This window comes from Odontesthes bonariensis, chromosome 6, assembly GCF_027942865.1.
Source record: "Odontesthes bonariensis isolate fOdoBon6 chromosome 6, fOdoBon6.hap1, whole genome shotgun sequence".
Taxonomy (NCBI): Eukaryota; Metazoa; Chordata; class Actinopteri; order Atheriniformes; family Atherinopsidae; genus Odontesthes; species Odontesthes bonariensis.
In genome coordinates this window covers 775,460-790,124 of record NC_134511.1, presented here as the reverse complement: position 1 = coordinate 790,124, position 14,665 = coordinate 775,460, and the positions used below count along the sequence as shown (strand labels likewise).

Sequence of the window (14,665 nt, the reverse complement as noted above, 5' to 3'; positions counted from 1 at the left end):
GGTTCCACAGAGAGGGGCCTGATAACTGAAGGCTCTGCCTCCCAAACTGGCAGCTGGTTCCACAGAGAGGGGCCTGATAACTGAAGGCTCTGCCTCCCAAACTGGCAGCTGGTTCCACAGAGAGGGGCCTGATAACTGAAGGCCCTGCCTCCCAAACTGGCAGCTGGTTCCACAGAGAGGGGCCTGATAACTGAAGGCCCTGCCTCCCAAACTGGCAGCTGGTTCCACAGAGAGGGGCCTGATAACTGAAGGCTCTGTTGGGAAAATATCCAACTTTGAGATCTTTAAGACATCTTTAAGTGATGGAGCTCGGACATTAAGAGCTTTATATGTGAGGAGAAGAATCTTGAGGACAAGTTCTGTTCGGAAAATATCTCATAACGAGATATTTTAAGATATGAAGACCTGTGATTTAATCAGTGAGGTTGTCATGGTAACAGAGTTAGCCCTGAAACTAACTTCATCCCAAAATAATCAGAAATATTTGTTTTATTCTGATGATTTTCTGTTTCAATAGTCTTGTTTGCATCAATTCAAACATTCGGCTCCTCTTGAGGTAAACAATGAAATGCTTACCGAATGTACTCGTCCTTCTCCTGTGTTCTTTTGATTTGGGGAAGCCGGAAAAAGCCGTCAGCTGTGCTCCACCAACAGAAATCCGCTGTGTGATGGTAGGAAAAAAATCCCACCTGCCGGCTTTTCACAGCTGATGTCGGTTGTCGGGGCACAGAGGACACGCTCCGCCGGGATCCAGATGCAAAATCTCACGAATTCGGGGTCACCATTATGTTGTGGAGAAAAAGAGTCGAATACGCGTCGGTCAGCCTTTCAATGGGGAATTTATTGAACAACCCGTCACAGCAAATATGCATACAGAATGTTCACCAATGTCCACAGAGTTCATTTTGAGACACTTTTATACTGTCTTGGATCATAACAAGCGTACGTGGCCCTCTCTGGAGGCGCCTAGCTTTTGCCGTAATCATAAACACGCTCATTCTAACTATCAACAATATTCATATGAACCAGTCAACAAGGCACACGATGTAATCCTGACATGTCAAGAGAAATGTCATGACATTTCTCTCCCACACTAACCGGTTGGGGTCACTAACTGAATAACTAACCGGTTAGGGTCACTAACTGAATAGCTAACCGGTTAGGGTCACTTACTGAATAAATAACCGGTTAGGGTCACTAACTGAATAACTAACCGGTTGGGGTCACTAACTGAATAACTAACCGGTTGGGGTCACTAACTGAATAACTAACCGGTTATGGTCACTAACTGAATAACTAACCGGTTGGGGTCACTAACTGAATAACTAACCGGTTATGGTCACTAACTGAATAACTAACCGGTTAGGGTCACTAACTGAATAGCTAACCGGTTATGGTCACTAACTGAATAACTAACCGGTTGGGGTCACTAACTGAATAAATAACCGTTTGGGTCACTAACTGAATAGCTAACCGGTTAGGGTCACTAACTGAATAACTAACCGGTTGGGGTCACTAACTGAATAACTAACCGGTTAGGGTCACTAACTGAATAACTAACCGGTTGGGGTCACTAACTGAATAACTAACCGGTTGGGGTCACTAACTGAATAACTAACCGGTTATGGTCACTAACTGAATAACTAACCGGTTAGGGTCACTAACTGAATAACTAACCGGTTAGGGTCACTAACTGAATAAATAACCGGTTAGGGTCACTAACTGAATAACTAACCGGTTGGGGTCACTAACTGAATAACTAACCGGTTATGGTCACTAACTGAATAACTAACCGGTTAGGGTCACTGTGCACGGCCCGTGAACGGGTGTTTTTCTCTCCTGTGTCCTTATGACCTCGTTGACTGTTTTTCTCGTGTGTTTTGCTGAGTTTATAGATTCAGGTTGTGAAATCATCTCCAGTTTCGGCTGACAGTTATGAAATCAGATACTTCTCTTTTCTGTCTTCCTCATTTTGAATCTTCAGAGTTGTGAGGAGGACTGGTCCCCGCCCCCCCTCCACCCTCTCTTCTCACGTCTCTGTTCTCAATAAAAACCTCCTGAAATGCTGCCAAAGCATCAGCCTTCTGAGGACCTGAGAGCCCCCTCCACCTGAATCTCTTCTCTGGAACTTGTTTTCGTGTCGTTTGGTCTCCAGTTTTGGAAACATCGGTGAAGGTGAGAAACTTTCAGTCATCTTGAGTCATCAGGCGGTTGTTTTCTGCCTGGTTGGGGCTTCAGAACGATGTGTTTGGTGGTTGTTTTCTGCCTGGTTGGGGCTTCAGAACGATGTGTTTGGTGGTTGTTTTCTGCCTGGTTGGGGCTTCAGAACGATGCGTTTGGCCCCTGCAGATGCGTCTCCGGCCCTGGATGATGCTGCTGGTCCTGCTGTCTGGACGCCGTCTTTCTGCGGTCGACGTGAACCGGCTGACTCAAGTTGTTCGAGCCATCAGGACAGAGTGAGTTGGGACTGCGTTTCATCTCAATGACTCTTCTGACATGCAGATTTGAAGCTGTTTTAAGTGGAAAGGAATCTCACCTGAGAGCTCTGTCCTTAATGCAGAACTTTACCTGTAATGAAGTCCTTTACAGAGCAGCAGAGCGAGTTTTACCTCGTGTCATCCTCTGGCATCTTTATCATTTCACTTACATCATTATCAACATTTTCTTTTTCCAAACAGCAAAAATCAAAAATATATTTATAATGTTGATCAGCTAGATTTTCAATTAATGGAAAGAAAAATTGTCATCTGAAGCTTGTTTGAACTGATTCTGAACGGCAGCACATTTCTCATCAGATTTCAACAAAATAACAAAGAAAATACTAAATTTAGAATAAACACAATCAGACCGGATTTTTTATCATTTACACAGTGAACACCACGATCTTAGTTTACCGCTCTAACAGATTTGTCCCGAGTTTCCTTTTTTGAACATCTGAGTACAAATTTCTCTGAATACAGTTTGGAGGGAGATGATTTTGATTTCTGTGATTTCCCTCAGAGAACACAGATTTTTAAAAAGAAACACGCAAATGAAGTTCTGATCAAAACAATCTGACAGACTGAAAAAACAGGAAGTAAATAATTACCTGTAGACCTTTTTAATCCACACTTTACCAGATAAATGTACTCTAATCTTTGTCTTCTTCATCTTTAGTTAGAAGCAGAGCAGAATAGCTTTAGTTCATTCCATCAGAAGCTTCCTGTGATGATTGAAAATAACAAAGTTGCGCAAACGTGTGACTTTTCTGTTTCTTTCATCATTTTAGCTTCATTCAAACACTTTGAGTCTCTGATTATTATGGGTGAAAATGCCGAAGGCATTAGACACACATATTACTCTGTTGCCAGACTGTTATTATTCTCCCGTTTCCGCCCTATTTTAGAGGCCTTATAACTCAGCCATAAAGCATAACATAGACCTCATTCAAAGTTTATATGTGACAGGAGACTCTCAGCTTTAACTGAACTAAATGGTTTGTTGATATATTATACAGCTTTGACACAACGGCAGTTTACATTTTAGGAAGACTACATCTCGGCCGATGTGTCTCTCCCACTCTGTTTCTCACTCTAAATTCGATACTGCACTAATTCCTCGAACAAATGTCTCTCATGTCCAAAATATCTGCCCGATTTGGAGAAATTTTACTTCAAACCGTACGTATTTTTGTCCTCTTTCACACAAAGTCAGACTCATTGAGCTCTGCCTCATATATTTCTCACAAATCGCCTCTGAGCGCAGAGATACCGCCCTCCAGCTGACATTCCGCCCATTATAAACGCCTAAAATCATAAAGTTAATGTGAAAAATGATTTTAAAACTGCCATAAAAAACGAGCCACACATAGTAGCCGAATGAAAATTACACCGCTGCCTTCTGCCGTCTCTTGGGGCTCTGACAGTTCAAGAATTATTCGGATACAACTTTTACTTTTCGAACAGCAACCGTTTTGTTAAGGTCCAGTGTTTGTTGGAAATCCTTTGTACCTCTGAGAGGAAGGACTGTGGTTGCTTCCTCTTGTCCTGTTAGCGTTAGCACCCAAGCTAACGCTGGGTCATCTCTCGGTGGACTCTCAGCTGTACTCTCGCCTTGGCTTGGTCAGCTGAGGGGTCCATGAATGTAAATGTACTTTATTTCTACAGCCCTTTACAGACAATCATTATGGTGTTACGAAGTGCTTTACAGCAGGTAATAAATAAAGAGAAGAATAAGTAAAAACTAGGGCTAGGCGAGTTAACTCGTTATCATCGCATTAACTAGTAAATTATTTAACGCCGATAAATATTTTATCGTGCATTAACGCAGGTTTTATTATTGTAAAAGTCTGTTGCTCACAGGCGCTACCTCCTGTTTTACTTGTTTCAACATAAAAGCCTGTATTTCAAAATAAATGTAAAAAAAACCTCCTGCATTTACAGCCAAGTTGAACTGTCTTCTCAGCGTAGTAGTTCCAGTCTAAAATATCACTTAAAGGCAAAATACACAACTGATAGCAGCAAGTCATTCAAGGAAACAGACAGTGGAGCGAGGCTTCTACATAAAAACTACAGAAAGATGCTGATGTTAAAAGTGTGTTTGCACAACAAATGTTATGGCACTTTCATTCATATGGCAGCACATTTAAAATAAAGCTAAATGCTAAAAGCTATACGCTACTTCTGAATTCATTTTCGGATCTTGCGTACAAATGCGATTAATCGTGATTAATCAGGGAAATTATGTGATTAACTAGATTAAACATTTTAATCGTTGCCCTGCCCTAGTAAAACCAAATAAAAACAATAAAGAAACAGTGAAAGCAATAAATTATAACATAATCGATTAAGATAAAATAAGATAAAAGTGCCATCATACTACTGGGTATTATGAGCCATCCTAAATAAGTAGGTTTTGGTGATAAACAGTTTGGTGCAGGCAAAGAACTGGTGTCAGTTTCAGGCTGATGGGCTTCAAACCCAGTCAGAAGCAGAGAGTTCACACGCTTAATTAGTCATTTCACAGCTTTATGCTTCTGTTGTGTCCTCAGGTACAGAATTGACGGTCAGTTCTGTCTGGCTGCAAACATCCCACTGAACCAGAACCAAGGAAGTCTCGACCAGATCCTGCAGAACAACCGGTACCAGCAATTTTCAGGCACACTCGAAGAGGGTGGCATATACGAGAGCGACAGTATTATCGTGGCCAAGCACACACAAGGAGACCCCGTACATGCAGAGAGGCAAGTTCTGTCAAAATTACCAAGACTGAGACGTAACAGGCAGGGAAACTTCCTGCTCGTCTACTCGTACCTCTCTCCATGCCGGAAGTGTACTGACTGGAACCAGAAGTACAATATCGTCAGAACCTTGTACAATTCTGTCTTAGACTGGGATGATGCTGCGTTTGTATTTACAACGGTTTATAGTCAGCCGCCAGGCGCCCCCGCTGTCACAAGAGAGGTTTTGGAAAATTCACTTTATGATCTCGGAGAATCCATGGGTGGTCTGAACAAAGTGTATCGCTGTTATGGACCAACAAATCTGCAGTTAGCGTGTCACAGCTGCTCCATACGGGACACGGCCTCAGAGGTTTGTCTCAGTAACAATGCTGGACAGGGCGGAAGCAGCAGACAGAGAAGTCAGAGTGAAAGCAGCAGCAGGAGTGGCAGCGACACGTCTAGGAGAGGCAGCGACACGTCTAGGAGAGGCAGCGACACGTCTAGCAGTGGCAGCGACACATCTAGGAGTCAGAGCAGTGGCAGCAGCAGCAACATCAGCAGAAAGAGAGTCAAAGTCGAGAGTCCCAGACATGGCAGCACCAGTGGCTGAACACAGGTCAGAGGAGCTCAGGGTCTGATCAGGTCAAACAAACCGGCGCGGTCCGACCTGATGTAGAGAAACACGCCTTAAATGCTTTCCCTCCTGCTAACCATTTCTAAAGTTCTTCAGAAATCAAACCTTTTTGGATGAAAATCTGTGATGTCTCAGTCCAGGTTTGATCCACAGCTCAGGAATGAAACAGCTGCGTTCTTCTTCTGTTCCTTCAGAGACCTCTGACACTCGAACAACCTCCCACCACAGACCCAACAGTGGTCAGAAACATGCGAGGTTCCTCAGGGCTCCATCCTGGGCCCGTCCTGTTTTATTGTCTGCGCTGCCTTTGAGGTTCAGTTTTACAGGATATTTTCTCCTCCATTTCTTTGTAGATGACATTCAAATCTATCTAAATATCTATTTTCTAATTAAACATTGATCTGAAATGACCAAGCATGGAAATGTCCTGAATCTTAAAAGGAGAACGAGGTGACTGCACCCGCTTGTATGTGGGTGTAGCTCAGCTGTCTGAAGCTGGTGTGGTCAGCAGGTGGCGCTGCAGGCTGCAGGAGGCAGAGCAGTGGTGGCTGACAGGAAACCAAACCTGGAAGAGGAAGACACACGTGTTTAATCCATAAATCTGTCTGAAAAAGCCTGATTTCATCCACCACATGTCACAGTTTTTCCTTCTCTCAATGAATCGGACCTTGTTCGAAGTGTCGATGAGCTGCAGCTGACTGACTGTGATGTCATCTGAGGTGGAAAGTTTCACAAACGAATGTGTGATTAAACCCGGAGACTTTGAAAGGACTCCGGTCATGTTGCTTCTTTTCCTGAATAAACGCAGCTTAAGCATCACACCTGCTGTCTGTCTGATTCTGTCTGAAACACCGTCAGAGCTCAGCAGGAAGCGCTGACCTTCGCCCTGCGGGAGCTGCACCAATTCCTCGAACAAATGTCACTCATGTCCAAAATATCTGCCCGATCTGGACAAATTTTACTTCCACACATATTTCTCACAAATCGCCTCTGAGCGCAGGGAGTCGGCCCTCCAGCTGACATTCCGCCCATTATAAACGCCTAAAATCATAAAGTGAATGTGAAAAATGATTTTAAAACTGCCATAAAAAACGAGCCGCACATAGTAGCCAAATGAAAATTACACCGCTGGCTTCTGCCGTCTCTTGGGGCGCTGACGGTTCAAGAATTATTCGGATACGACTTTTACTTTTCGAACAGCGACCGTTTGTTCGAGACAGTCGAGTGCAGTCAAAATTATAGTGTAATTTTAAGAAGCCATAGTGAGCGTACATGTCAGTGACACAGACGAGCCGCACCTGCTCCTGTTACCGGGGCAACGCCTTGTTAGCCTGCTCTGACTCCTTATGAGGGCGGAACCAAGATGGCTGACATGTTATAACAGCTTCATGTAATAAATCTGATCTGCGTTTCTCCTTTAAACTGATAGTGAGGGGCAGTTTGAAAATACCCACAATGCAATAGGAAAATGCATTGAAAAGCACTTACCGAGGCCATTTTGAAAATGCTTGATAAAAGCTGTAATAAAAGCTGTAACCCCAAGCTGTATTTTAAACAGAACCTTGATAAAAATGACATAGCTGTCTTTTTCTTCTTCCTCTTCATCTGCACCTCTTTACCCCACGCTGAGCACTCTCGCTGTGCTGGATCCGGACCTGGGGCCTCATGTAAAAGGGTGCGTACGCACAAAATAGTGGCGTACGCACCTTTTCACGTCAACGATCAGACGTATCAAGAACGAAAAGACCGTGGAAATGTGCGGTGCCTCACGCCAACTTCAGGGCTGGCGTACGAACGTTTCTGCAGCTGTTGATTCTTTGGCGACACCTAAGGTGATGTTGGGAAACTGTTATAATAAATAAATGTGAAAACAATTAGTCCTCAGACAGTGATGTGCACATTTGAGATACATGAACAATTAATACTGATAAACAAGTAACACACCCATGTGTCTGCAGTTACACGAGCGGATATAAAAGCAGTGCAAAGTGGTGCAATGCATACCATTAAAAACAATGGCTGCTTTAGCGGTATTCAGAGCCGGTTCTGACCTCCATGGGGCCCTAGGCAAAAATATGCCAAGGGGCCCCCATAATTAAAGTCATCCAGTCACCGCCCACCCCACACCCCCCAACCGAAGACCACAGAGAAAAAATTTGTCTGACTCAAATCAAGTTTAATGTGCAAACAATTAACAATGGCTCAGTTTTCATATGCTGCGTACTGTTAAGGCTGAAGGCCATTCTGCTGCATCATTGGGAGGAGCACAGACTGTTGCTAGATGTTCTGGTTCTGCACTAGCATCTGATCCTGTCTGAATTTCCTCTGACAATGGTGGCTGTACTGAACATGCGACTGCCTCATCAGCTGCATCTGCATCTGGCTCATCTGTGCCTGTACTACCTGAACATTGTGCTGCCCTCCACTGGCTGACTGACTGTAGTCTGTGCTGGTCAGAAACTTAAGCATAGCGCCTGTAAACTATAAATAAGGCTTCAATTAATTTAGCTCCATCAAATTGGTTGCATTTTAAATTTACCGTATTTCCTCAGTTTATAGCCTGCCCCCTAATAGTAGCTTGCCTCTTTTAGTAACCTGGTCTAAAACATTTTTAAATAAATTAATATGTTAAGAAATTCATATGTAAAATTAATTAATATGCTATATAGCATTGGTTATTATGAATATTGTGATACATTATTGTGACTAATGTGTTTACTATTTACTAATGTGTTTCACCTTCGTAATGCCACAAGTTTCATACATTCACCAAGAGGTCTGCATTTATTAGTCTGTGGGCTATCCAAGCAAAACCCCCCCCCCCTTGCTATTGTTAACATGTCAGTCAAATAATTGATACAAGGTTGAGCTCCACATTACATTGCCATATCGCTCTGTCCACGTAATTCTATTGATGCACTAAAAACCTAGCTGTAGTATCCCCCTTTCGTAGCCAATAGACCCAGGTCGTAATTTGACATAATTATTACTATTATTATATTATTAGAATAGTATTACTATTTATTTAGACCTGCAGTCGGCACAAACAGTGTTGAATACACACAAGGTGCACTTCCAATGCGCAGCGAGAAGGGACACACCTCTCGGTTAAAGCCGCATATTCCTCTCATCTCCCGCTGCTGACAGGAATATGCACACTTCTTTTGTCTTCATTTACTTTTGTACTTACTATACAAGCTCTTCTACAAACATCCCGACCACTGTCACCCTCCAGGTGTTGAGTATTGAGTCTATAACAAGCACATTATGACCCGTTGCTAACTTTATCACCCTGCCGTTGCCATGCACCCCTGCCTAACGACGGTAAACAAACTTGCAGCATGAAATATTTACCCCGCGTCTCATTCAGAAAAACCTCCACTTCCTCAATATATGTCCCCTACAGAAACAAATACTTCCAATGTGTACTTAGCAAATTAATGAATGTATGTTTTTTTCTTCTTCTTGAAACCGTTCCCAAGATCCACGATTGTTAGACAGTCTCCCTCAGTTAACAGTTCTCACGGTTCTCACTCCTGTCCCATACGAAATTGCCAATGGGTAGCATAACCAAAAAGAGAGGGGTTACGTTGCCTTGCTTACCTGACTGCTGTTCTCGTTGCTCATTTTCAATGATTTTCTTTTTTTGTTCCCAGAGGGAATATGTCGTTTCATATTCCTACCTATCGCTACCACACTCTGCTGCTGCTGCAAGAACAGAATCAATCAATAATCAATTCGCGTTTTTTTTTTTCTTTTTTGAACCGTCAACGTCAGTGACGTAACGCACAGAGCGTAGTGCGCGTATTGGGCGCGCCGGCTCTGGCGGTATTAGAAGACTTTGCAAATGGTGCAAATTGAAGAGAGCGTGTGTTCAGAGACAGAGAGGATTTACTGGCACATGATGGCGACTGAATCATTATCTGTTTTGAGGGAAATCCTCCTGGAACTGTGCGCAGAGCTGCGGCCGGCGTTGGAGCGCAACACAGCGAGGAGCCATGCGCTGCCTGTGCTCACAGGTGATGTGCACACTGGGGTTCCTATAGCAACCGGGGCATTCCAGAGGGAGCTGGCCAACCGATTGGGACTGTGCCAGTCCAACCTGAGCCGAGCAACGCTAGCCGTGTGGGACAGACTTATCCGCATCTCAACCACGTATGTCAAATTCCCACAATGCAGTAGAACAGGCCAACATTAAAGGTCAATTTGAAGCGAGAGCCGGTTTTGTAATCGGGGCTATCGACTGCACACACATTGCTATAAAAGCGCCATCACATGATGAATTTGTATGACCTGCGTAAATTATGAATTTCACCCGTGGGTATTTAAGTGGATGTGCGCGAGGATAGTACATTTGCATACTCCACGCCCAAAATGATACCATATAAGGCTGTGCGTCCTCGCTCCTGTGCCAGGAAGTGTTGAGTGTTGAGTCATGAGAATGGCATCAAGGAGCAGAAAGAACAACTTTAGGGGCTCTGAGACTGAAGTTCTGCTTTCAGAGATCCAGAAAGAACAACTTTAGGGCCTCCGGGGCATTCCAGAGGGAGCTGGCCAACCGACTGGGACTGTGTGTCCACCTCGGGGCTCTTGATGATCGCTCTGCCGGCTGATTTCAGGGCAACCATCCCGCGGTGTGTCCGCTCTCCGCCAGGTGGATTCCCCCTGAGCGTCCGCACCGCAGGGAGCTGAACACGGCGGGATGGCTCCGGCTGATTTCACCAGAGAGGAGGCAGGCGGACAGGGAGGCACAGACACAAGACCGCGGGTCTCTCTGCTTCCTCTGTCCCCGGTGGTGTGAGCTGCTGCTGCTGAGGGCAACACACGCACCCACAGCACTTCGTACATCTACTCGCAATAAAAACTGCACTGAACCCAACGTTTTATTGCCTTCCCCACTCAACAAGCATACTAATAGCGGCAGCCAGGAAAACCCATGGCACATGTGATGTCACACGGAAGCCCCGCCCCCAGTCTGGAATTCCAGGAAGGATTTCCAAGCGGCAAATTCAAAATCGCAAATTTCATGCGTTTATGAAATGTTTGGGTGTAGAGTCCAATGACCATTATTGTTCCTCTGTGTATGTATTATCATTATGTATTGGGTGTAGTGTCAGCTTTCTGTATCCCTTTAAGCTCAGGTTTTTGTGCAACTTTTCCTCCCTTTAAAAGTAATGGTAAATCCTTTTAAATCATTAAAAAAAGCTTCCTCCTCTTCCAAACTTAACTACTTCAGCATACTTTCAGCTAGAGACACCATTCAAACTTAAAAATGTTCACAAGACATTCAGCTATACCTGAATGAAGCAGCTTTTTAAAATATTCTGCCAATTTTGAACTATCACAGTTTAAAAATATAATAAAATCCTTGATGATTTCTGAGTTTACAGCATTCCAATGGTACGGAATGTTCGTGTGCAGAGTGGAGGCTCCAACTGACAGTGGAAGAATACAGAAAGATTCTTCAGAAAAAAAGTTTTCAACCTCTCACTGTTTCCAGAATCTTTAAGCCACAGAAATAATTTTAGCATTAAAACGTAGGCAAATCTGTCCTCTTTCAGCCAATGTGACTTTCATAGAACTTCAGAACTTTACTTTTTGAATTAGAAGCCTCTGAATCATGGCAGTACCTTCCAACTGCCAATGCTTTTTGCATTTTTCTTCTCTTTTCTGTAGTTTTTTGCCTTCATCCAGCTCCAGCTCCTTTAAAAATACCTTTCAGACCTTTTGGAACTTCAGCAAATGACTGAGTGTAGTTTTCTGCCTCATCTAACCCTGACCCTTCATTTCCTTCATTCAGCAACAGTGCTTTATATTAAAATAAAACATTTCTTTTACTACTTTGGCATCTTCAGGTGTTTCCATTACTTCAACCTTTAAGTAAATTGTAAATTTGACACAACAGTAGTTTACGTTTTAGGAAGAAACAAACATAAAAAACAATGGAAAATCAGACAACCAGCTGCTACACCTGTAAAAACAAAACTGAAGACAATTCACGGCTTTTGTGGGGAATCCAGCCTTAGAAGCACCAGGAGCACCTGTAAGCAGACAAGCAGAGAACAAACACACAAACAAACAAACAAGCTGAGAACAAACACACAAACAAACAAACAAACAAGCAGAGAACAAACACACAAACAAACAAACAAACAAGCTGAGAACAAACACACAAACAAACAAACAAGCTGAGAACAAACACACAAACAAACAAACAAACAAGCAGAGAACAAACACACAAACAAACAAACAAGCAGAGAACAAACACACAAACAAACAAACAAACAAGCAGAGAACAAACACACAAACAAACAAACAAACAAGCTGAGAACAAACACACAAACAAACAAACAAGCTGAGAACAAACACACAAACAAACAAACAAGCAGAGAACAAACACACAAACAAACAAACAAACAAGCTGAGAACAAACACACAAACAAACAAACAAGCTGAGAACAAACACACAAACAAACAAACAAACAAGCAGAGAACAAACACACAAACAAACAAACAAGCAGAGAACAAACACACAAACAAACAAACAAACAAACAAACAAGCAGAGAACAAACACACAAACAAACAAACAAGCAGAGAACAAACAAACAAACAAACAAACAAACAAACAAACAAACAAGCAGAGAACAAACACACAAACAAACAAACAAACAAACAAACAAGCAGAGAACAAACACACAAACAAACAAACAAACAAGCAGAGAACAAACACACAAACAAACAAACAAGCAGAGAACAAACAAACAAACAAACAAACAAACAAACAAGCAGAGAACAAACACACAAACAAACAAACAAGCAGAGAACAAACACACAAACATTGGAAAACCAATCAAATCCTTTGTTCTGATCACTAACCAAGCAGCTGTGAAGCCGTACAAGATGGTCAGGGTCATCGAGGTCATCGGAAAAAACCTCAACGAGGGCAACAGCGGGGTTCCCGAGTACCTGTGCTTTAAACAGTGAGGTTGTCATGGTAACAGAGTTAGCCCTGAAACTAACGCCATCCTGAAATAATCAGAAATCTTTTGTTTTATTCTGATGGTTTTCTGTTCCAATAAAGTCTCGTTTGCATCTGAAAACACGTCTGCCTCATTTATAAAACTCACTTTTTCTGGTTTCCACCAGATGAAAACTGCAGATAACAAGTAACTCAAAATTTCTTCAGAAATGTTCTAGTTCTTATTGTAATTTAGCCAATTATCTGATCCTTTCAGTGCCATGTAACCCCACTGACTGATGTGCTACTGACCAGTTAACACGGAACAAAAGGACTTTTACTCACTTCAACAATGCACATGGTTACAGTTCATTACTTAACAAATTCACTCTCTTAAAGAACTGCAGAAGAACAGTTTCAGCTCATAAAAATGACCTTTACAGCATCTGCTGGCGTTCGGGTGCACTGACACAACGTGAAACTCTGATGAAAGATGCTTCTGGAAGAGCGTCACCTTCATGAACAGAGATCAGGGTGGTGTTTATGAAAATAAAATACTGATAACCTGGTTCTGAAATATTAAATAAAGGAGCGGACACACGGCAGGTTGGATGCTGAAGCTGAGTTTATTCAGAACAACTGAGCAGGAAGAGCTTCTCAGTTCTGTTTCACCAAAGAAAACCACGGCGAGTCATTTCAGACTCCACATTCACATCATGTCAGGAGTTTAACCTTAAGATTAAAACTTATAAAAGCTGTAAATGGGACGGTCAGCCTGGTTTGGAGCAGTTCTTAACCTCGTTTCAGTGAGAAACTGGAAGGAGACAGAATTAAATCTGCTTTTATCTGACCGGATTAGAACCTGAACCTCTAACCTATGCGTCTGGCCCACCTGATGCCCCACCTGATGCCCCTCCTCATGCTGCCCCTCCTCATGCTGCCCCTCCTGCTGCTCCTCATTCTGCCCCTGCTGCTGCTGCCCCTCCTCATGCTGCCCCTCCTGCTGCTCCTCATTCTGCCCCTGCTGCTGCTGCTCCTCCTCATGCTGCTGCCCCTCCTCCTGCTGCTGCCCCTCCTCCTGCTGCTGCCCCTCCTCCTGCTGCTGCCCCTCCTCATGCTGCTGCCCCTCCTCCTGCTGCTGCCCCTCCTCATGCTGCTGCTGCTGCCCCTCCTCCTGCTGCTGCCCCTCCTCATGCTGCTGCTGCCCCTCCTCATGCTGCTGCTGCTGCCCCTCCTCTTGCTGCTGCTGCCCCTCCTCACGCTGCTGCCCCTCCTCCTGCTGCTGCCCCTCCTCATGCTGCCCCTCCTCCTGCTGCCCCTCCTGCTACTCATGCTGCCCCTCCTCATGCTGCTGCTGCCCCTCCTCATGCTGCTGCCCCTCCTCCTGCTGCCCCTCCTGCTACTCATGCTGCCCCTCCTGCTGCTGCTGCTGCCCCTCCTCTTGCTGCTGCTGCCCCTCCTCATGCTGCTGCCCCTCCTGCTGCTGCTGCTGCCCCTCCTCTTGCTGCTGCTGCTGCCCCTCCTCATGCTGCTGCCCCTCCTCTTGCTGCTGCTGCTGCCCCTCCTCATGCTGCTGCTGCCCCTCCTCATGCTGCTGCCCCTCCTGCTGCTGCCCCTCCTCTTGCTGCTGCTGCTGCCCCTCCTCATGCTGCTGCTGCCCCTCCTCCTGCTGCTGCCCCTCCTCCTGCTGCTGCCCCTCCTCTTGCTGCTGCTGCCCCTCCTCCTGCTGCTGCCCCTCCTCCTGCTGCTGCCCCTCCTCTTGCTGCTGCTGCTGCCCCTCCTCATGCTGCTGCCCCTCCTCATGCTGCTGCTGCTGCCCCTCCTCATGCTGCTGCTGCCCCTCCTCTTGCTGCTGCTGCTGCCCCTCCTCAT

The 14,665-nt window shown here is 44.5% G+C and overlaps 2 protein-coding genes across 2 annotated transcripts in view; one reads left to right on the top strand and one right to left on the bottom strand.

Moving 5' to 3' along the window:
- The first annotated feature begins 2,051 nt into the window (after positions 1-2,051).
- Positions 2,052-6,653, top strand: LOC142381769 (uncharacterized). The gene is made up of 3 exons (XM_075466968.1): positions 2,052-2,175; positions 2,350-2,456; positions 5,030-6,653. The coding sequence occupies exons 2-3, from the start codon at positions 2,350-2,352 to the stop codon at positions 5,808-5,810; spliced, it is 888 nt and encodes a 295-aa protein (XP_075323083.1). The 5' UTR covers positions 2,052-2,175; the 3' UTR covers positions 5,811-6,653.
- LOC142382699 (uncharacterized) overlaps positions 6,316-14,665 on the bottom strand; it is a 38,973-nt gene continuing 30,623 nt past the window's right edge. Inside the window, exons 6-7 of the mRNA XM_075468821.1 lie at positions 6,502-6,548; positions 6,316-6,399 (exon numbers count right to left, since the gene is read on the bottom strand). Of these exons, the coding sequence (XP_075324936.1) occupies positions 6,316-6,399; positions 6,502-6,548 (131 nt within the window). The remainder of the gene's footprint in view (positions 6,400-6,501; positions 6,549-14,665) is intronic.

Bases quoted from the DNA above. Each gene is read 5' to 3' on its own strand.
- LOC142381769 (XM_075466968.1), top strand. From the start codon at position 2,350: ATGCGTCTCCGGCCCTGGATGATGCTGCTGGTCCTGCTGTCTGGACGC. The intron at 2,457-5,029 runs GTGAGTTGGGAC...TTGTGTCCTCAG, and splicing joins GTTCGAGCCATCAGGACAGA to GTACAGAATTGACGGTCAGT.